General features: G+C 42.8%; 1 protein-coding gene across 3 annotated transcripts in view; it reads left to right on the top strand.

Moving 5' to 3' along the window:
* The first annotated feature begins 150 nt into the window (after positions 1-150).
* Positions 151-23,152, top strand: part of ash1l (ash1 (absent, small, or homeotic)-like (Drosophila)) — a 43,300-nt gene continuing 20,298 nt past the window's right edge. The window contains exons 1-9 of one of the 3 annotated variants that reach the window (XM_047383246.1): positions 151-398; positions 1,343-1,451; positions 7,366-8,139; positions 10,559-14,933; positions 20,691-21,360; positions 21,451-21,618; positions 21,730-21,824; positions 22,064-22,137; positions 22,257-22,302. In XM_047383246.1, coding sequence (XP_047239202.1) covers positions 7,540-8,139; positions 10,559-14,933; positions 20,691-21,360; positions 21,451-21,618; positions 21,730-21,824; positions 22,064-22,137; positions 22,257-22,302 — 6,028 coding nt within the window. In that variant the 5' untranslated portion in view covers positions 151-398; positions 1,343-1,451; positions 7,366-7,539. The remainder of the gene's footprint in view (positions 399-1,342; positions 1,452-7,365; positions 8,140-10,558; positions 14,934-20,690; positions 21,361-21,450; positions 21,619-21,729; positions 21,825-22,063; positions 22,138-22,256; positions 22,303-23,152) is intronic. The other 2 variants (XM_047383244.1, XM_047383245.1) reach the window with 2 other exon arrangements.

Below are 23,152 nucleotides of genomic sequence, written 5' to 3'. Positions count from 1 at the left end.
TTACGTTTATGTTGACCCTCTGTGGTGGCTAACCTAGGCGGTACCGAGAGTCTGACAGATGACTGCTGCATACCAGCGAACACACCCTGAAATAACCCACAAGACAACTCTTAACGGTAACCTAAAATAGCTGCAAAAAACGGTACAGATATTTTTTCAGGGACCAAGGACCGCAGGAACCGCTCACAACAGACATTTCCACTCCTCTCTCCTCCTCCCTCCCTCCTGTGTGGGACTCAGAATGCCCGTGCTGTACAGACACAGTAGCGATACGGGGCTGAGCAGACATGGAGGCCCGATTAACGAGAGAGGCCCGCGCTGACACATCCAGGCCCAGCTAACAGAGACTCGTTGTGGATCTCAGAGCACCTCTGGAGATATTACGGACACCAGTCGCTGTAAGGGAAAACCAGTTTAGCCGCTACGGAAGGATAAATTACAGGCAGACCCATTTCGGGTTTCTGTTGATTCAACGCAGCCGCCATTTTGTTGACAGTTTTTTTTTTTTTTTTTATAACCTTACACGGCTCTGCATCTGTTGTTTTCTACCACTGGAATATAACTCTGCTTTTTTAAATTACTATTGAAAGTCGATGTCATTGTGCGCGTGTGTTTGAAACCGAATTGGGACATTTTTTTTTCTGGTTGTAGCAGAGTGTAGCTTCTGCATCGTTAGCCGTCGTAGCTGAGATGTAGTAACACGAGTGCCTACGAGAATGTGACGGAGATGCAAGATTATGGACATCACTTATCCCCGAGTTGTGACATTTACTTTCGGTTAGCGCAAATTGTGTTAAAGCTGTAGGCGTTTGCTGCCAATTTCTAGCCTAACTAGAGCGTAGGTTGGTGTTGTTGCTGGGTGAAATTAGCTTAAATCGCTATTAAACTGGCTTCTGATTAATAGCTAGTTAGCAACTGCCAGTGCCATTGATACAGAAGGGCTGTCTATTATTGGACGAGCGTTAGCTTGCATATTGCTACATTATAAAGGGACATATTTGATAATTTAGAGGTTGTATTAATCGCCCATTGACAAAGCCATCCCCGTTTATTGTTAATGCTCTACCAGCTGTGATCACAAGTGTTATTTGAATACGTTTTTGAGGGGATGCCTTACATGTTGGCACTGAGCATCCACCATCGTAACTTTCTGTTTTGAAGCAGGAACAGGCAGTTTTTCCAGGGCTGCTCCTGGTACAAGAGAATGCTAACTTTTGGGGAATCCCGAGGGATTTTCTGTGATTTTTATTTTCTGTAGCTCCGGGCGATTTGCTTAGAGTTGTATATGTAAGCAGCAATCAAAATTCCAGATCTGATTGTGTTTCGGTTTTACTATTTTCAGCAGTTGGAAGCTTATTAATAATAAAATGTGGCCACCGCGTTGATGCATACATGAGGACAGGCAACAGAGCCAAATGATGTGAACGCCGTTTCTGGACAAATTTGCAAAGGTGAGTGTGAAAAGATGTACTTCATTAGATGTGAGCAGTTGAAAAATAATGCCGCCTGCCCTTGTTTTGTCTGTGTAACCGAGGCAGAATTTGCACCATACTAATTTTTACGCACTATTACATCTGTTCAAAGTAATTTCTCCCTTAATGCAATAAACAGCTCGTTTGTCTGGGCATGGGTTTCCTTAGAAATATTAGTATGACTAAACGACGAGTAGCTGCTTCAGAGCTATTCCCATGAGGGGCTGTGTTGGCTGTACAGGAAACTGAATGCAGTTAACGTTATTTGCTGTGCTTTTTTTTTTTTTGTTTGTTTGTTGCATTGCGTACCTAATTAAATCACAGTGCACATTAAATATGCACCTTGTTTTAAACAGCAATGCACCCTGCAGAGCATGCCCGCATGCTGCACATTTGACTGACACCTGTCATCGCGCTTGCGTTTTATTTATACCCTTCTACAATCCAGCTTCGGGTTTAAAACATCGCAGCTGCTTCTTTTCTCTAAGGGTCATGCTCAGTTATGGATATATAGCCCTACTCCATTGTTAGGCGATGCACAGCCAAGGTAGTAGTAAAGGAATTTGGCTGGTTCCTCCCTCTGAGCAGGACTGAGTCCATGCACATACCAATGGAGTTAGAAGGTCTGGTGGAAATGACAGGGCAGACAGCAGCCCCTCATGTGAATAATGTGGTGTAGGGTGGAGGTTGGTAAGCGGGTGGGTTGGATACTATTGCTCTGGCCAAAGGGAAATCAGCAGTTATGAACAACGTGTGCAAAAGCAAGGAGAGAGTGAAAGGAGGGGAGGGTGGGAGTGAAGGGGAGGAAAGAAATGGGAGGGGGTGCGGGAAGTTGTTTACTACGTTCCTCCAGCTCCCTCGTTTTATTTGGTTGTTGGCCTGATATTTATTATGGATCCCCCTGGAATACAGATTATTTGTTCTCATTTTATGTGCCGTTCTTTCTAATTTAAGTCTCTATTAATGCTCTGAAAGACAAAGAAAACATGACACAAGCTGACTAATTTACTGTAACCAGTGGTGTTGTCATTGGGCAGATCTGCAGTGTGACTGGTAATGAAATTACTATTTTGTAGTCATTTACAAAAGTACCTTCGTGTTAAACTTGAAAATGACACACTTTATGGTTGGGGATTATTTATCTCAAATTTGAAAACTGATTAATTTGGTTCATTTTTTCTAACAGAAAAAAGTACCAATGACTGGTTTGTCTTAGCTGTCTAAAGGTGAGAGAAATCATTTTACTCTTTTGGTTTGGGCAAAGGCTTAATGAATTAGTCACTACAGTTGCTTTTTTACTTGCAGTATCCTGCAAACGCATTCTTACCCCTTGAACTTTTTCACATTTTGTCCTTTTACAACCACAAACTTCAGTTGACTTTGTGGGATAGACCATGATTTTCGTTATTCACCAATAAAAATCTGAAAAGTGTGGTGTGACTTTGTTGTTAGCCCTCTTTACTCTGACTCCCTTTAATACTATTTAGGAGAGCCAACTGTCTCGAGCAGTCACCTTATTAGTTAATGATGTGTTTGGAATGTTTTTCTTTGTATAAATCTAGCTGTTCTGTGAAAGCCTCAATGGTTTCTTGGAGAACACCGTCAACAAGCCGTGTATTAAAGGCATAGGAACACACCAGAAATGTATGGGATAAAGTTGTGGAGATGTTTAACGCAAGATTAGGTTATAAAACCTGTATAAAACAGATTGGACCATCTCCTGGAGCACAGTTCAGTCCATCCTCTGTGACTGGACACAGTATTGCATAACTGCAAACCTATCAAGATATTTCCACCCACCTAAACTGACAGACTGTTCAGGGAGAGCCTTTAATCAGAGAAGCAGCCTAGAGGCTCATGGTAACATTTGAGGAGCTGCAAAGATCCACAGCTCAGGCTGGGGAGCAGGGTTGGGGATCGTTTGAATTTGAAAGATTCCGGTTCCTATTCCTTGTTTTGATTCCAGTTCAGTTCCTGCCAATTCTCGATTCTGATTCTTTTAAGAGGCAGGATCAAAAACGTTTACATGGTTTAAATTTCATCTTTTGTTTGTTCCACCACCATGCAGCAGGGTCAGACATAATGGAGTAGCACATCATGGAGTCTGGTCTGCTGCCAGTCTAAGGATGTATTCACACCAGGAAAGTCCTTTATGTCTGCTTGTTTGGTCCGAACCAAAAGCGAACTTTATTTTTTTCATTTGGTGCGGTTTGTTTTCACATTGTACTTTTTGCAAGTGAACTATTACTTCCAAACAAAGCCACGCGGGTGACGATCATTGTTCCCATTGGACAGAAATGACGGGGGCGGGACAGAACACAGACCCGGAAATGTAGGAAAACATCTGTAGACGTGCTGCGTGCAGCACCTCTGTTCTGCATATTTATGCCGTTATTACAGCTGCAATATTATTGTGAAGATGAAGAGCAGCTCATTCAACACAGACTTTGAGACGTTTTATTTGTAATGTTGGAACCCCGTCGGAGAACGCGTGCTGAACGCCGACGTTCTCTACGTGTCCCACAACAAGCCAGTAGCGTTGCTAAGCAACACAGCTTATCAGGTATGATTACCTTACAACACACACCTTTGCTACTGGCTACGGTGGCTTTTTAGGTCCAAAGAGACGTACGTGTTTTGTTGTTGGTTCGGATCGGGGCCGGTTTGTATTCAGACCATAAGCGAACAGCACCAGAGTCTGTTTGGAAGCGGACCGAGACCACCTCAAAAGTGGGTCTCGTCTGTTTGTTTGGTCCGGACCAGGGTTCGATAGAGTGTATTCACACCTGCACAAAGGGTCCGGACCAAGGAGGGAAAAGAACTCTGGTCTGTTTAAACCGCACCAAAAGTGGCAAGTGTGAAAACACCCTAAGATTAACAATTTTAGGTTGTTTGTCTGTGAAAAAACACATGGGCTAACGTTAGCAATTCAGATAACCCACCCTTTAGGTTGAATGTGACTTGTTAGCTGCTTCATTGTTGGTATAAGACATGTTATATTGTTTTACTTACCTGAATCTGACTGCAGCGTGGTGCTAGGTTGAGTTTCAGGGTGGAGGAAGAGGCAGCAGTGTAACACAGGGCACTCTGTCACTTCTGCTTCTTCTTCCGTTTGAGCGATTGGGGCGGTCGGTCCTGTTGACGGGGGGCGAGGGGGTGGTGGTGGAGCCCTTGGTTGATAATGGAAGGGCAAACACTGGTATCAATATTTCTGCAAGGCGCTGTAGCTGCAGTCAGGCACTGGAAACAGTTCTCATATCAATGCAAGTGTTTAGTATCTAAGAATAAGAAAGAAATTGTCATTGTTTAAGTAGGATGCAAGCAATAGAGCCAGTCGGGTGGGCAATAAGGAGACAATGTGTTTTTGATTAAAGTTTCAAAAACACATGTAGTTTGTGTGCTTTCCAAGTTTGCGAAATCTCACAGAGGGGCTTTAAAAAAGCACCACTAGGGTGAAAAGACTGATTGAGTGTTAAAGAAATAGGGAGGTGTAAGTTGACTGTGGTATGTGTAATAAGGGGGAGTGTGAAGTTTTGAAGCAAAAAGGAGAAATTTGAGTAAACACAGAAAAGAGAATGCCAGAATAACTGCAGGCTTGATGTATGCCAAAAGTTATGCTTAATTTGCTTTATGGCTCAACCGAAAACATGTCTACTTCAGTTTTTTTTATTAGAGTCATAAAAGCAAACGATGTTAAAGGCTAGATGTACAGCTGATTCCTTTTTTCTTGCAGTTATGCTTAACTGATGGGTCGACTTATTTGACTTCCCCGAGGCTCCATTGAATTAGCTGTTTTAGTGCTCTCCTCTAATGTAGGTTGCAGGAAAACCGCTGGCACATCGATGCCTAATCGCTCACTCTCCGTTGCTGCTGTGAGAGGCAGGGAAAGGCTGCCGAATCGTCTGTTTGGTCCCAGAGGACCCAATGTGCTGAGGTCACAGTTCTGAATTGCCTCCAAATGACTTCACAAAGAGAAAGCACCTGCTTGGGGGCGAAGCTGCCTTAAATCACTCAGTGGGTGCAGGGAGCCGTAGACTACTTCATTGAATTGGGCTGCCCTCTATGAGCGCAATTAACAAGCATTCTGCTGTTTGTTGCTGGGCAGTTCACCAAGTATTAGAGCTTGAATATTCTGTGGCTTTTTTCTGCAACATGCGTAAAGATGTGGCAATATGTATATATTGTACATCATAGGTGGACAAATCAGAGGAGCTGTGCCTGATGTTGGATTTCTTAGGTAGAAGAGCCATGGCTGTGTAAGTGGGTCACAGATTATTATAGGCTGTGAATGGAGCACATCATAAAAAGCCACCTAGACTGAATGAGGGGTGCTCTTGAAGTAAAAAGGTGATTAGAAATGGCTTCCCTGCATCTGTTTTACATTACTCACAATGTGCTTTTTTATGGAGATTATGACTGCTGATGCTGAGAGGAGTGTCGCTGCTTTGAAAGTGTTATAAAACTTGAAGCCATTATACCCTGGCAATTTGTTAAATTCAAGCGGGAATACTTGTTAAAGCAACCCGAGTCCAGAATGGGTTCAAAAACAATGAAGTCAGAGCAATACAGCACTTATTGTTTCATAGCAGTTGTTGTAGAGAAGGTAAGGAAAGTCTATACTAAATCACTCTAAACCTCATGGAAAGATGTAACTGTGAAGATATCACTTTAATGATATTTCTCAGATGCATACTTGTTAATTTTCTTTGAAACGAAGGGAAAATTCTGGTTGGGATTACAACCTGGTGTTTTACAACCATAACTTGTGATTTTTTCACAGCAGTAACAGTCTGAAACAGAGCTGAGGAGCTTTACTACCAGAGCTATTTGCTCCACTGTAAACGGATCAGAGTTTTTCTCCTTTTGGCAGATGTAAAAAGCTCTTCTGAACTCTGCTGGGGACTAAACAAGTTTGCTTATCATGGGAAGGCATCCTAACTCTCCAGCAAACCAGAGAGAGGAAGTGATGTGTCACGTATGATTTGAAAACCTAAGTATGATCTAAAATCTTCTAAATCTTCACCAGGTGCCCGTAACCATAGTCTCTCCCTCTTAACCATTTTTTTGTTGCACACCTCGCTGCCTCGCCTGCTGCTCATAGTGGGCAGCTTCTTGTAATGGTGCCCAAAACGAGCAGCTGTTGTTGCTGCATGATGTTCTTGAGGTGGCTTGACCCACTTTCAAAAGTGCAGTGATAGCATTCACTTTCCAATTGAACTGAGTGTCCTGCTCCATTACGGTGTGAAAAAACCCTTAGAATCAGTGTAAAGCCAGAGTAAAGATGTAAAAGTTACAGGCTTCTAATAATTAAAGCCTACTCAATGTGTCCGAAAGCAGGAACCTGCAGTGGAATCCTTGCGTTATTTAAGATTCACTAATGATCCTGGGAGGTTGATTGTTTGTTTCTTGCCACATAAATGCTGTGAAATATTCAAAAATTACCATTTTATTTTCCTAAAAGTCACGTAGGTTACTTTTTGCTTTCACAGACAATGAAAGCTGAAGTCTGTGCTAAATGTAATTCATTTAAATAATGTTTTCACTAAAGTTAGCTGATTTTAACAGTGTATTTGAATGTAAGCAGCGTAAAACACTGTGATATTCAACATGTTTGCCAACTGTTCGGGTTGTTTAATAAAAATGCTACCTACCAGTGGTATTTTATGGGGTAGATTTCTACTGTTTGATTGACTCTGGGCTCCTGCAGTCAGGGATTAAAGAATGGTCCCAGAAAAATGACACTAGTTCTTGTAGTGGAAACACACTTGTAGTTTGTTTTTTAGCTAGAGGGCCCTCTCACAGCTGGCGGTGTTTTTCTTGTTGTTTGTTGCAGTGACTAACTGAATTTGTTTTTGACTTCTCTTTCTTATTTTGCCTGTCTCTATTTATACAGTTGAAGGACGGAGAAAGTGGGCTGGACAGCCAAAAAGGGAGAGAAGCCACTTCAAAAAAGGAGAGCTTCACCCTCAGAGATATCCCCCCTTTCCCCTCCTTCATTCCTAACCCGTCCTTATACAAGAACTCTACCTGGTATATACAATAAGCATCCACACCCCCTAAAGTTCTGATGGATCAGAAGGTTCAGGGACAAACTTCAACACCACCACCTCTTCTCTCTGCTGCTGTCACAGCTGAGCGAGAGAAGGAGGGAGGGGGTGGAAAAAAAGAAGAGGATGAAAAGAAACAAGAGAGAGAGAAAGAGAAAGAGGGAACTGCTACTGGTCCCCCTGGTGCAGGTGGGGCAGGAGACCCCGAAGGCGACCAGTCCCATTTCTCCATCACGGAGAGCAGCCTGTCCGAGGGTAATGTCAAGCTTAAGATTGGCCTACAGGCAAAACGCATGAAGAAGCCCCCAAAGAGCTTGGAGAACTATGTGTGCAGACCAGCCTTTAGGGCCACCGTGAGGCACACAAGTCGCGGGGGAAGTAGCACTCGTGGAAACCGGGCAGTGGCTGCAGGCGATGGTACGAGTGGTCAGAGTCAAAGCCCCTCAAAGAGCCATGGAAAGGAGAGGGAAAAGAGTCCGAGTGTGAAAAAAACACCAGCTACATCATCTTCATTAGTCCCCACTGCTAAAGCTATTACACCTTCTGCTGCTGCTGCTCCTCCTGGCATCATTAAAACCCCATCCCCCTCCCAAGTAAACGGGAGTGCTCCAGCTAAAAAGGTGAGAGCAAGACAGTCTTACAATTGAATTAATGAAAGTAATTCTTCAGCAAAAGCACACAATTGTGTTTAAATTGTTGCGTTTATATTGTGTTCTTATTTATCATGCTCCAAATTAAACATGCACCAGTCAAAGATTTAGCATGAGATTTCCAGGTTCTCTTTCAAAACTACAAAAAACATTTTGTATTTTGAAAATTCTTCTCTGCTTTCTAGATCAAATTTAAAAAGTAACTGTCAATCAAATATTTACTGTAGGAATTTCCTGATCAGTTTTTTTTTTTGTCTCTGATAACATAACAAATCATTTAAGAACAGGCCTTAGCCAATACAAAGTGTCTGTCTAATACTTCATTAAAGCTAACAGCCTCAATGCCTTTTGGTTAAAAACATAGGAGCTTCACAGTGCAGTAAAAAAATCATGGCATTTAATCAATACTACATTAACTCACCAATGTCGTTCTGGATGTTGGGCTCTCTCCTATTCTTCCTTCTCTTGACAGTGACAGATATTTAGTCCCAACCAGAGTTTACACTGGACAGCCATAATATGTTACGTTACGTATATTTACAGGTTAACTCAGTTAAGGAAACTACTATGATGCGTTAACAATGTATAACCTAAAACGAACATAGTTTTATGATTCCTTTCTAAAAATACGTTTGAATTCAGACGTACAGGAACAGGTCTTTCATAAACCTTCATTTGCTCCTGCCTCCTTCTAACGATGTCATGCGGAAAATGCTAGGCTAACGTTAGCATGTTTACAGTCTTTTAATAAGATTTATTGATAAATCAGCTAATAACATTTTTCAGTGTGGTTCTAGGTAATTGTCAGTGGGCAGAACTTGCTCTACTTTATGAAGCAGATTATTTTTTTTAAACTTGTGTTTCAGCTGCTCTCAGCTTGCTTCAGCGTGAACAGTTGTAGGCACATGAGCTTGCAGCCGCCAATAAAATCTTTATTTTAATGGAACCTCATTGTTAAGGGTGAAAACTATTAGATTGTTACGGAAAACACAGATTTCTTAGATCAGCAAATTAATGTGCACGGGCTGTCATACAGTTTTTCAAGTCGTGGACAAAAATAGGCTGTGATTTAAAAATATTCTGCTGCTGCTGAGCTCACTGGAAGCTCCTCTGAAATCATAGACAGTAGACAAATAAGTCTACCTGTATCAGGAGTTCATTTTAGTCGGGGATGTTGTTACCGATCGTCTTCAAATGCCATGATCAGAACCCCAAGCCGATATGAGGTTGGGTCCAGAACATTCCTACTAAATTGAACACAAAGTTGTGCTTATTTATCCCCCTTTAAATGTTTTTCTGAAGTAGAAAGATCCACAAAAAAGCAGTCTTAGTCATTTCTGTGTTATTGCACAAACAAATAAAAGGGCTTAAATTGCTCTTTAGATTTCATTGTGTTCGCAGTTGGCCTGCCTCTATTCATCATGCGTCACCCTCCGACCTGCCTCCGTCTGCACTGACGCTCCTCTGTCTCTTCATGACTATGGCTTTTCCACCCCCCATCCTGGCATGACCCCTCTTAATAGCTCTCCCTCACTGACCCCTCACTGACCTCACTGAGTAGCTCCTCCTTGCTTTCCCTGATCCAACATGTGCAGCAGGAATGAGTTGAAAATTTGTTCAATGAAACTGAAATTCATGAACAAATACATATCCTTGCTTTTAACTTTTTTGTTGGATGCTAATATTTTTTTCTTATGACATTTCATTGGAGAAAACATTTTATACAGTACCTTGCTATTTACATTGAACTTTTCACATTTTATCATGTTGCAAACACAAACTTTAATGTTCTTTATTGGAATTTAATATGATGCACCTAAACAAAATAGTGCATAATTCTGAAATAAATGGCAATGGATACATGGTTTGCAAAATGCTTTTACAAAAAAAAATCTGCATTTATATTTAGCCCCCTTTACTCTGATTCCCATAAATAAAATCCATTGCAACCGATTTCCTTCAGAAGTCACCTAAATGTAGACTCTACAATGGCATGGCTTAGCTCAAAGCACATTCATGGGATCGAATGGATGCAGTCCTGACCTCATTACAATTTAGAAACTGTGGTAAACCTTAAAAAAATGACATTTGAAAACAGACACTTCCCATACAATGTTTAAGCTTGTGCTGTTTTGCAAAACACTTCTGGATATAAGTCATTTCAGTCTTTAGATGCTGAAATAGACAAAACACTCGCAGCTGTAATTCCAGTAAAATTTTGTATCTTAACATATTGACTCAGGCTCCTAAATTCATATGTACCCCACACTTTTCAGATTTGTATTTGTAAAAAATGTTGAAAAAACATGTAGCTTTTTCTTGTCAGTTTCAACTTCACATTTACGTCCGTTGGTCTTCATCACTTACATATTTATTATTTTTCATGCAGGGTCCACCAAAGACAGATTGCAAGTCTGATTCAAAGTCGGACACAAAATCAGTCACTACCACATCTGAAAGACCCCTCAACCTTCACCGACCGCCACCGGACAATAAAACGCATTCCTCTGGGAAGAAAACACCAACGCCACAAACCAACTCACGGACATCTTCGCCTTCTTCGCCACCAATTGCAGCAAAAGAAACGACTTTTGAAGGTGTCAAACCTCCTCATTATACTTATAGCACGGAAGGTCAGAGAGACAAGGACAAGGGTGTCCAGAGTTGCGGACCACCCACTGTCACTGAGAAATTAGCCCAGCTTATAGCAACCTGCCCACCATCAAAGACTCCTAAGTCAGCTAAACCAACAAAAACAGATTCAAATCCTCCTCTTCCAACCTCAGGCTTCATGGCTCCCACAGCCAAGCAACGAGACAGGGCAATGGCCAATAGGAACACATATTCAAGACTGCTGCAACTTTCCCCTCCACCCCCTGTGTCAAGACCTCCTGGTCGGCCTTATGGCTCTAGGAACAGAGATGGCGTTTCAGAAAACGCACCCAGCCTGACGCAGCTGAGGAAGGAGGACTCAGACGGACTGGCAAAATCTATTGTTGGCAACATCAACAACAGCATTATTATAAGTAACAGCAGAAGTCGCAGCAGCAGCCCTGCATTCCCTCATAACCGCCCAATAGTTGCGTCCAAGGACGGCAACTACAACGACAGCAGCAACAGCCCTAGTGGTTTGTCTAAGTCACAGTCACGTGGCACTCACAGCTTACCATCTTCTCCATCTTGCCCCGTTCCTTCATCCTCCTCCTCCATCTCAGTTGAGCATAGGACAGTGACTGCTGTGAGTCACCTGGGCTCCCCTGCTCCCTCACAAGGACACCATGCACAGGAGTCCCCTGCCCTGGCAGAAGAAAGTGGGGCAGGTCAGAGGGAGCAGGGAGGCGACAGCCCCAGAGACTTAAAAAAGTACTCTCCTACAGCAGCATTAGGAAAACCAGAGAGTAAAGATAAGGCAGCAAGTCATCAATCATTGCATGTCGAGAGGGGGAGAAGCTCCAGTCCCAAAAAGCGCAGTCCCAACAGGGATAGTAGCCAATCAAGGAGAACCACCAGCCCTCCTGAACCCATTAGACAAAGTACGCCCTCTGCATCTGAGCCAGAGGATGAAGAAAGCCTACCAACGCCCCTTAGAGATGATTCACCTGATTCATCCCTAGACTCACCTGATGAGCAGGATAGTAAACCCCTAAAGAAACGTAGGGGAAGAAAACCCCGCTGGGTAATGAACAAGCTACAGACCCAGCTAGCAGTTCAAGACGGTCTCTTCAATGAGAACAAAACCAGCATGTCTCTATCTTCAGGTTTAGAAACTCCATCTCCACCAGTTAAAAGACCGGTGGGCAGGCCGCCAAACCCGAATAAGATCAAACCAAACCCAGTGCCGCAACATTCAATTTCACAGCTGTTTCCGCCCCAGCCTAAGAAAAGGGGACGGCCAAAGTCCAAAATGCCAAGACTTGATGCCCCAACTCCAGGGAACCCCTCTTATAAGCTGACCTCTTCCAAGGTCTTTTCATCTCTGCTAAAATCCAAAGAAGAGCAGGACCCGCCTGTTCTTCACCCAGAGGTAGACCTAAACCCGCCTAAGCCTATGCCTAGAAAACGTGGACGTCCTAAGCGCCTTCCTCCTACCTTACCCCAGGAGGGTCAGCCTCCCACTTTGGATCCTGAGTCGGGAGACATGGGAGACAAACGGTTCTGCAGCAAAGGAAACGGGCAGCTCATTATGAAAACTATTATCGGCAAAATCAATAAGATGAAAAGCGTGAAGCGGAAGCGTATTCTGAATCAAATCCTGTTGTGTCCAAGAACTGAAGAAACCCCTAAAAACAGCACTGTTGGAGTGGTTAACTCTACGGAAGCTACAACTCAGTCCTTGTCCTCCCTGGCTGCTTCTTTTGGGGGGAAATTAGGGCCGCAAATTAATGTTAGTAAGAAGGGAACAATATACATGGGTAAGAGGAGAGGGCGTAAACCAAAATCTGCATTCAGTCTGACTCCATCACCACCAGAACGTTTCCTGTCTCCGAACACCACTTCCACTCTTCATCACCACTCTCAGTCCCAGCAGCACCACCTGTCCTCCTCGGAGGTGTTCCCCTCTCCCTCCCTCTCACAGTCTAGTGGAGGCCACAGCCCCATCAGTGATGCCAGCTTTGTGGAACCTAACTCTGTGCACTTTTCCCACTATTCTAGCTCCCATCATAACCATAGCACGTTCTCCTTCCCTCCCCCAACCTTTTCGGTACCCAATAAAGTTCTGGGCTCCACATCCTCTTCACCAGCCACAGCAGCTTCCCAGAAAAAGTCTTCTTGTCGTGGGTACCCTCACCATCATCATCATCATCATTACAGACAGCAGTTCCATTATCATAAGCTTTCTCCTCCCAGGCCACTTCACCCGACCTCCCCTGCTCCCCTCAGCGAGCTAAAAGAAGCCACACCTTCACCAGTCAGTGAGTCACACAGTGAGGAAACGGTGCCCAGTGACAGCGGGATAGGAACGGACAACAATAGCACATCTGACCGCGGAGAGAAAGCTGGAGGGACGGCAGGCTTGGGTGGAATCGCTTTGCCAGCCGCAATGGGTGGTGGGTTATTAATGCCGGGGGTAATGAGCTCAGCAATGGCTCCAGGAATGGGCCTCAACTCCAGAGGCAGGCGGCGACACTCTGCTGTGCTAATGGAGCATCCCTCACCCTCTCCATCACCCCACGGAACAAGGTCCTCTCCTGATCCCAAGAGACCTCATCCAGCGGCTCCCACCTCAACGTTACTGGGACACAAGGAAAAACACAAGCACAAGTGCAAACGGCGCAGCCACGGATGTCCTGGGTACGACAAGATGAAGAGACAAAAAAGGAAAAGAAAGAAGAAGTACTTGCAGCTGCGGTCTCGGAGGCTTGATCCTGACTTTCTCGCAGAGTTAGATGAGATTGTTGTGATGCTGAGTGAAATTCGGATATCACACCGATCCACGGGGCACCGCCTTGGCAGTGGGATTAGCATGGAAGCTGGAACGAGTCGGATGCCAGGGCTGGGTAGCAGAGCTGGTGGTGGAATTGGGGGCCCAAGCGGCCCCCCTCCCCATCATTATGTTCACAGGGACCTCCTTCCCACAATCTTCAGGGTTAACTTCGGCAGGTTTTACTCTCATCCTGCATACTCCTGCGACCCCTTGCACTATGTTCGTAAACCAGACATGAAGAAGAAACGCGGACGACCTCCAAAGCTAAGAGAATCCATGTCTGAGGTTCCTTTTGTCCCCGGGCTTGGATTCCCTCTCTCCAGTGGAGGTTTCTACCACCCTTCCTATGGTGTTCCTTTCTCATCAGGGCCCCTGGGGTTGGGGTATTACAGAGGCTTTCCTCCAGCGAGTGCCCTGTTTTCTCACCCACATCACCAGTCGCCTCACGCAGCTCCATCACACCACTCTCACCACTCACCATCTTTCCCTCCCCCTCCACCCACGTCCTACATGCACCATCACCACCCTTCACATCTCCTCTTAAACCCCTCCAAGTTTCACAAGAAAAAACATAAGGTGCTCAGGCAGGAGTACCTGGGTGGAGGGAGGCCCCCCGTCCTCTTCCCACCCATGTCCTCCGAGCTGTCCTTTAACTGGCACCATAAACACAAACACAGGCACAAACATAGAGAGCGGTGTTCCGAGGAAGACCGGGAGCAAGTGACTAGGAGTGGATCAACGAGCCGGGTTAGTTCAGGGATTTCTGACAAAGGAGCTGCTTGTAAAGGAGAGCGAGTTGGAGGTCTGGGAATGACGGAGTCGTTACAAAGATGCAGGTTTGGAAGAGACACCTCTGGCGCCACGAGTAAGCAAGCTTCTGCCAACTCCCCTTCCTCCTCTTCATCTTCATCTGCGGAAAGGTACAAGCGCAAAGAGAGCTCCATGTCCTGTCTAGGACCTTCTAGGCTTACACTGGATAGCAGCTCAAAAGGCCATCATCCAGTTGCTTCCTGGTTCAGGATGGGCACGGAAGCAGATTACTCTAAGTTTTCACGGAGTCAGATGGCCGCTGGCCAGGGCTCGTTCTCAGATGGACGGGCAGGAGAGCCAGTAGGGTGCTCAGACAGCGAGGATGAGGAACCTCTTACTCCCACAGAGGATGGAGAAGCTCATGATTCTCCTAATCTGACAAATCTGTTCGCCTCGGCTCTGACACAGACTTCGCTGAAGGGAGGAAGGAGCAAAAAGACTGAGGTAGCTACGGAAAGTTCCAGCTTCTCTCACCTGGATCGGCCAATGAGGAAGGACCGCTCGACATCAGCTGAACGGAGAGAATTAGGTGAGTCCAGTTTATGTATTCTCTCATGTCAGATTGCATTATTTCCTTTTTAAGTTATTTAATCAATTAATAAGATGTGTAATTATGTTCTATAGACTCTACATTCCAATAATTACATCAAAACTGAAATGTAGGGGACTATTAAAAATGTATAATGGTAAGAAACTTAAAATTAGGTACTTTAGCCTCATTTAATTAAATTTGTTTTATTTTACAAGTTTTACAAACACCTATAGTTTTAAAGCTGTTTATATAAATGAAAAACATTTGCCCAGCAGTTTGTATGTTGTCAATTATCACAAATGACACAAAGACGTGGCTTTCTTTGTGAAGTTAAGAAGTAATAACGGGAAACCGAATATTGCATCATCTACAGGAGCCTTTATGGTTGAGTTAAAAGATTTAAAGCTGAAAAATGTTACTTTCACATGTCGGATGGTGAAACATGTATAAAACTGCAAAAAATGCAATTTTGTCATTAAATATTTGATCATATTTAGAAATGACTTTTAAAAACCTCTTAGCAAAGGCAAAAAGCTAAGGCTTTTGAGTAGAAACCTGTCGAATTTTAAATTAGTTGCAAAAGTCAGGTGGTGCAACCATTAACGGATATTTTTTGGAGGGTAAAGATAAAAGTGATAAAAAATAATTTAATGACATTTTACAAAGAGACTAAGGTTATCAAAGGTCTGTGTGTTAATAATCATTATTTAGGGGTTAATACCAATTATTTAATAACTGTGTTAGGTGTTTTGAAGTAAAGGTGATTTAGCTAAGCCAAGATGCTAAAAGAAAAAAAATTCAAAATAGCCTTTTACAAAACTGCCAAATCCGAAGCCCGCTTGAGTTGATTGATTTTTTTGTTCCACACACAGATAATGAAGCCCAGCTCTGTAAAGGTTTTATTTTGCCGTTATCCCCAGAATGTTATGAAAACGTTGAAATGGAAAATGTATAGGAACCCCCACATTTCATATGGAGTCTAAGCTTGTTATATTAAGCAGATCTTTTGCTTTTCAAACTCTGCCATGTGGCACAGTAAGTGGGATCTAATATTTTGTTTGATCTTCATACATGCACACACACACACGTGTGCATCAGCAAACCTCGATAGTGTGTTGGAGGTTGTTCTGTGGTTGCTGCTGGAAGCCTCCATACCTCAGTTGTGGCTACACCAAACAGCACTGATAAAATAAAGGTTGCGCCTCTGTAGTCATCCCAGCTGTCTACTATCTGAAAATTACAATAAGATCCAAAAAACAACTTAATTAAGCTGGTAAAGTGTTTCTCTTCTGCACACACTCTGTATGTGATTTGGTAGCTTTTATCAGTATTACTTTCTTGGACAGAAAGGGACTTTCAAAGTCTTCCTACTCCTTGATTTTTTCTTTTTGTCACATGAACTTCAATGCATTTAAATTGTGTGTTTTAAAAGTGATTGAACAACAGAAAGTAGTGAATAACTAAAGTGGAAGGAAAATGATACATTGTTTTTAAACAGTGCCCATTTAATTAAATTATTCTGATACCTTTTTAAATGAAATCCAGGGCATGCAAATGCCAGCTTGGGGAGAATCTGTTGACAGGACATTAGTCAAGTCGTGTAAAACCTTTGCTATTGTGGAACAGTGGCAAAGAAGAAGTCGTCACTGAAAGAAAGTCATAAGCGATACTGCTTGGAATTTGCTACAAACTACATAGGAAACACAGAAAATATGTGAAAACACGTGCTGTGGTGAATTAATTGTGGTGGCGACATCAAAGTGTGGTGATGCCTAAACATGGACAGGGAAACCAGTGAGAGTTGATGGGGAAGATGGATGGAGGGAAATCATGGAAATAAATCCATTAGAGATGGGAAAAGACTTCAGACCGGGCAGAGGTTCGTCTTCCAGCAGAAAAACGACCTTAAAGATTACAGCCAGGGCTACAATGGAAGGTCTTAGATTTAACGTTATCCATGTGTTAGGATGGCCTAGTCAAAGTCCAGACTTACATTCAATTGATTATTGGGAAAACAAAATAAAAGCTGTTCAATTGTGTCCATCCAGTTTGACTGTGGTTGAGCTGTTTTGCATGGAGGAAAATGGTACAATTTTGAGTGTCCAGATGTGGAAAGCTGGTAGACACATACCCAGACAAGCTTGCAGCTGTAGTCTCAGAAAACATGTGTTTTTTTATGTCTTGACTCAATAGGACTGGACATTGCTTCCCATGATTGCTTGGTGAATTGTACTGTGTGTGAGCAATGGTAAAACGGATGTTAATGAGTGTGGCCCAGTGTTTATAGGTATGTCTGCTGAGTAAGATGGGACGTTAAGAGGTCCCTGTGGAGGCAACGTGGGGCAGTTCAAAACAAGCCAAGTAATCCTGGATTAGAACGTAGGACTTGGGGTCAACCGGCGGTCACGCACGGCATGTTGACAGCAGAGGGGCCAAGAGAAGAGAATCTGGGGAATTGGCGGATGAACAAGACAACAGGGGAATGACGGAAGCAGATAAATACACACTGACAGAGGAGAACGTGTAGAGGATGCTGTGGGGAAATTCGGCAAAAAAAGAGCCCGAGGTGAACACTGCATAGTAGGAGTTTTTTATTTATATCAACATCTCTAAAAAAAAAAAAAAGAAAAGAAAGGGTAGTTTTCCAGTAGTAAATTGTTATTTTACTCCCTCTACGCTCTGAGATTATTTTGGTTGAGATCAGTCCTTATGGACAAATTTCTCCCTCTAACCAACATTGATGATTTATTGATTTCACCCCTCATTACAATCTGGTCTCACTAGAACAAATCAGTCCAGGTTTCAAGTTCATAGATGTTGCAACTTACAGTCACAACCCCATCTAAGGTGGTCCTGATGCCAAATACAACATTAAAATTGTTTTTGATTTTCTTTTTTTCTAACTTCATTTTTATGATGTTTTAGAGAACGAGTGAGTACGAGCAAGAACATTTACCAGTTACACAGTCAGATTTTTGCAATAATTAACAATATACAATGGAGATGTATGAATTATGCAGGGTATGCAAATTAAACAATGGTGAAAGACATTACATATTCAAAGGAATAAAGAAAACGACACTCAAGACAGGGGAAGGAAGCATGTCAGTTACAATTTTAATAACACACTTCCAAAATGGTTGGATTTTTGGACAGCTCCAAATATACGAAGGTGTCTGCCTGCCTGCAACCTCTCCAACACATATTTTATACTTTTTACTTTAGACTGTAGTTTGGCGGTGAAAATGGAACTGGATTTTTCTGACTACGCCAGTACATGGAACAAGTGGTAGTTAACACTGTCAGACACACATTTTCCTGTGTGTGTGTCCTGGCAAAATCAACATTTAAAAAGTAACAATAAAGTAGAACACCAAGAACTAAATGAACAGTGTGAAATCTGACTGACTTCCAACTTTAGGGTCACAAATTGCCCTGTCATCTCAAATCCCAGTGGAAAATCAGTTTATAGGGTCTCGTTCTCTGCACAAATCAAAGTCTCTCTTATTCTTTAATTCCATAATTAATTCCATAAATTCTGATATTACTACGTCAATGTCTTCCTTTTAGGTCTATTATTTTGGTTTGGAGATGTTTCTGTGGTAGACCATGAGGCAGAGCGTCTCTCGGGTCTGTGTTTGCTACCCCTATTTCTTCCACCTGTTGTTCTGCTTCAGTTAGCCACGTGTTGTGGTTTCAGACAACAGCAACAACGCTCTGCAGTTTCTGGTTTCAAGGCAGCAGCAATGCTCTCACCCTCCATCTCACCACACCCTGTCGGTTCAGTGCTAGCTAGCTCCTCGTCCGTTAGAGACGTCTGTTTCATAACTTTGACCTTATTCCCCCTCTAATTATTTTTTCTGTTTTGTACTTCAAGCATTCTTGATGATCTCGACTCGTTTAGGAGCCAATTTTATCACTACGACCAGGAGCTAACTATATTATTCCGCCGTCTTGAAAAGCCTACCAGAAGCCAGTTGTTTTTTTTTTTGAGGTTTTTTAATTTATTTTTTATGAATCAAGGAAAGGTTTCCTAGATCACAAACTCTGTTTAATAAACATTTTTTCCAGTGTAGAGTGATCCATACCGGGTCCATAGTCCATTTTGGCCTTAAGCTTGATTTAATCTATAATTGCTATAATGCAAAAAAAAAAAAAAAAAAACGTTGAAGTCTTTCTTTTTATGGAATAAAGGTTTAATAAACCTGAAACTGATTTACTTGTTCAACTTGGAATCGTCCAGCTTAGTTTGTCCAGTCTGAGTATTTTAGATTTAGAGATTAGCAAATCTCTGCCAAAAATCCTTTTAAAAACTGCAAAGTTTTGAAGTTCACATGCATTAAAACTTATCTGTATGTTTTACTAAGATATCTGGCACCAGTAACTCCCAATCTTGTATAGCGAATTAAATTTAGAGGAAGTCCATCATTTAGCAGTTCTGAGCGTTATTCCTGGATTTTACACAGCTGGTTGTCTTAGAAACAAATATGCAGGTAATGTTTGCTGGATTTGCACCCCTTGCTTTGGCATTTTGTCACAAGCCATAATAAATAATGTGGAATACCTGCAATATTGCACCTAACTTCATAGCTTGTTGCCATGACTGTCCTTGTTTATCTGTAGATGTGATTGCAGTTTGCAGCAGTTTAGATCTCTGGTCAGGTTCCAATTATAAAATGTTGGATGAAAAAGCAGAACTGGGTAACCCTGGCATGACGCAGACATGTTCAGTTGCTGTCAGAGTAACGGAAAGCAATGCATGTGTGAAAGGTGATGTAAACTATATTCTGGCTGACGATACAAACATATTTGAAGCCTTTTTCAGATATTTTTTCCAAATGTCTGCAATAGCGTAAGATCTAGCATGCTGTCAATCACTCTTTTTATTTAGTTCAAAATAAAATGATAAATGGAAAAAAAACAAAAAAAAAAAACAGCAAGAAATGAAAATCGGCATTCAGCTCAAATGAGTGGCTGAAGATAGGCAAAATGAGATATGTATTGGAAAAGGCTTTGATTGGTCATGTATCCTTGAATGGTGCTTTATAACTGTCCATTTTCCATTAATTTTGTTAATTGTGCTTAAATGTTGTGAGTTTATTGGCTTTATAGGTTAGCAATACCCAAAGATTTCCCTTCAAATAAAAAGATAAACATACAAGTTTATACAGAACTGGGTATTAACATGTTATGAAATTGTCTCTGTATCATATTATCAGTAAAAACACTTAAATATTTCTTGGTATTATGCAGACATTCAAAGCAAAAGATGTTTAACATGATCTGATTGCTGTTATTTGAAACATTGGTTTTGCTTTAAAAAACATCTGTCTTTATTTGACTGGGCACCCCTTTTGCGTGTCGTGGAAAACTAAAATAGTCCCTAAAGGTAAAGAGTTGAGTGATCTACTTCTCATGGGAAAAAAAACTAATTTTCCAAGTGGAGTTTATAAGGAAAAACATGTTGGGGTTATATGGAAGCATACCAGCTTTTTTCTTTGAGTGTATTTCAGGCAGTTCTTAGATTAAAAAACAGGACAAGCCAAGTCAAGTCGATTTAATTGTATCCCCCAGTATAATGACAAGAAAGACTTTACTATTCTAAGATAGGACAAAATGTGTGAACATTATTTCAGACTCTCTGGGAAAACTCTTTTATTTATTTGTACTGTTTATTTCTTTCCTCATCTAGAACCTCAAGTTGTTGCTAAAATGTGTTTTTTTTTTTTTTTAATAATTTTTTCTTTTTTCCAGGATCATCAGTCATCCAGTCAAGAGGTGTCGCGCTCTCTACTTCCGAAGGGCCTGAAGGATCCCTCCACAACCTGCACCAGCACCATCCCCAGTCCTCTCTGTTTCACTCCCACATCTCTCCTGGTTCTTCCTGTCTATCTTCCGCCCAGGACTTCTGCCTGGACGCCTCCCTTTCCCACCGCTCCCATCGGGTGCAGACATCCAAGCACAGCCTGCATCATGTCAACAAAATCCTGCGTGCCAAAAAGCTGCAGAGACAGGCTCGGACAGGTAACAACGTGGTGAAGAAGAGGGGCCCGGGACGTCCTAGGAAATACCCACTGCCCTCGCCGCCGTCTTCCCCACCCCATGAGGTGGAGTTGAATCAGACTGTGCACAGGGACATCGGGGGAGAGCAGCTAGCTGGCCGAAGAGGGTGGGAAGGGGATACTGTTACAGATGCTATTGAGTCTGTGGTCCAGGGTCAGCGTAGAAAATGTCAGAAAAGGTCACTTGTTGAGGCAGAGGGGGATGAAGAAGCAGAAGAGCAGGTTGAAGAAGTCCAGGAGGCAGAGGAAACCATGCAGCAACTGCCTGGGAGAGAGGAGAACCAGACTAACCTTCCACCAAAATCCAGGACAGAGACAGGAAGAAGCTGGCCTGCAGAGGAGGAACATCAGCACATTCAAGGGCATGTCATACCTTACGTTTCAGCTACAGTGCTCTTTAAAAAAATATTTGTATTTTGGCATCGTACACTAACTTTTGTCTCTATTTTTAGTTCCACAGAAGGCAAGCCAGATGGTCAGTTCTCCCCAGAAGTCCCAGGCACCGTCTCCAAGGAACAGGCTGCACCAATCAGCAGCCAACGAGAGAAGAAAGCAGCCAGACTTCCAAAGAAGAAGTTCCAGAAAGCAGGACTGTATTCTGATGTGTACAAGACTGAGGAGTAAGTCCCAAAGAAAACATCCATGATGTATTCTCTACATGAAGCAGTTATGGGCGTCTATACTTTAATGAGCTGCTTTCAAAGTTTTCTTTTACGTTTTTCTTTTTTAAGCCCTCGCAGTCAGCTTCTGCAGCTAAAAAAAGAGAAGCTGGAATACATACCTGGGGAGCATGAATATGGACTGTTTCCTGCTCCAATACATGTTGGTAAGTTTAAAATTCTCTGCTTTGATATTTAAGTAAAACTTTATGTAGTCATGTTTCTGCATGTTGTTGGTAATCATTGTACTAACTCTTAAAAGAAGACTAGAAACCAGGGAAGGCGTTTTTTTTCTCCCAGTTATAAGAAAATACAGCATTTTTGTATTTGGAGATACAAGCTATAAACCTGTATTTTGACAGTTTTTGTTTCTTTGCACGTCCCCGGCTTTGTTTGTGTTTTACAGGGAAGTACCTGAGACAGAAGAGGATTGATTTCCAGTTGCCTTACGACATCTTATGGTTGTGGAAACATGATCAGGTGATCAGTCTTGTTAAGCGGAAGGTTTTTAAAAGTGTTTTTCTTTTTTCGTACTCAAACAAACTGAATTCTTAGAGGCACAGTTTAAAATAATATTTCTGTTTTATTTTGGTTTTTAGCTTTACAAGAGGCCCGATGTCCCTCTTTACAAAAAGATCAGATCAAGTGAGTTACTGCTTGTTCACCTGACCTAATCAAAACGTCTTTCCCGTCTGATCTTTGTGCAGGCTACTGTTTCTGTATTGATCAGTGACAAGTTAGAGGGTTTGCTTTGTTGTCAGTTTGAATATTGTGGCTTTTGTTGTTTTTATGCATTGTGCGTCAAACAGGACATGATAAATTTAAAGCTCTGAAACACAGACGTGCTTAGGAAAAATGGAAAATTACAGAAAAATTTGAAATTTTTCTCCAGGTTTTTAAAAAAAAAATCATGAAAAATGTTTGGATTTTAATCAGTTGCCTAAATCCATCCATTGCATCCATCGCATCCATCCCTCCCTCCCTCCCTCCATCCCTCCCTCCCTCCATCCATCCCTCCCTCCATCGCATCCATCCATCCCTCCCTCCATCCATCGCATCCATCCATCCATCCATCCCTCCCTCCATCCATCGCATCCATCCCTCCCTCCCTCCATCCATCCCTCCCTCCATCGCATCCATCCATCCATCCCTCCCTCCATCCATCGCATCCATCCATCCATCCATCCCTCCCTCCATCCATCGCATCCATCCCTCCCTCCCTCCATCCATCCCTCCCTCCCTCCCTCCATCCATCCCTCCCTCCCTCCCTCCCTCCCTCCATCCATCCCTCCCTCCATCGCATCCATCCATCCCTCCCTCCATCCATCGCATCCATCCATCCATCCATCCCTCCCTCCATCCATCGCATCCATCCCTCCCTCCCTCCCTCCATCCCTCCCTCCCTCCCTCCCTCCCTCCATCCATCCCTCCCTCCATCGCATCCATCCATCCCTCCCTCCATCCATCGCATCCATCCATCCATCCATCCATCCAT

Source organism: Girardinichthys multiradiatus, chromosome 13 (genome assembly GCF_021462225.1).
Source record: "Girardinichthys multiradiatus isolate DD_20200921_A chromosome 13, DD_fGirMul_XY1, whole genome shotgun sequence".
Lineage (NCBI taxonomy): Eukaryota > Metazoa > Chordata > Actinopteri > Cyprinodontiformes > Goodeidae > Girardinichthys > Girardinichthys multiradiatus.
This window is presented reverse-complemented; position numbering and strand designations above follow the sequence as displayed.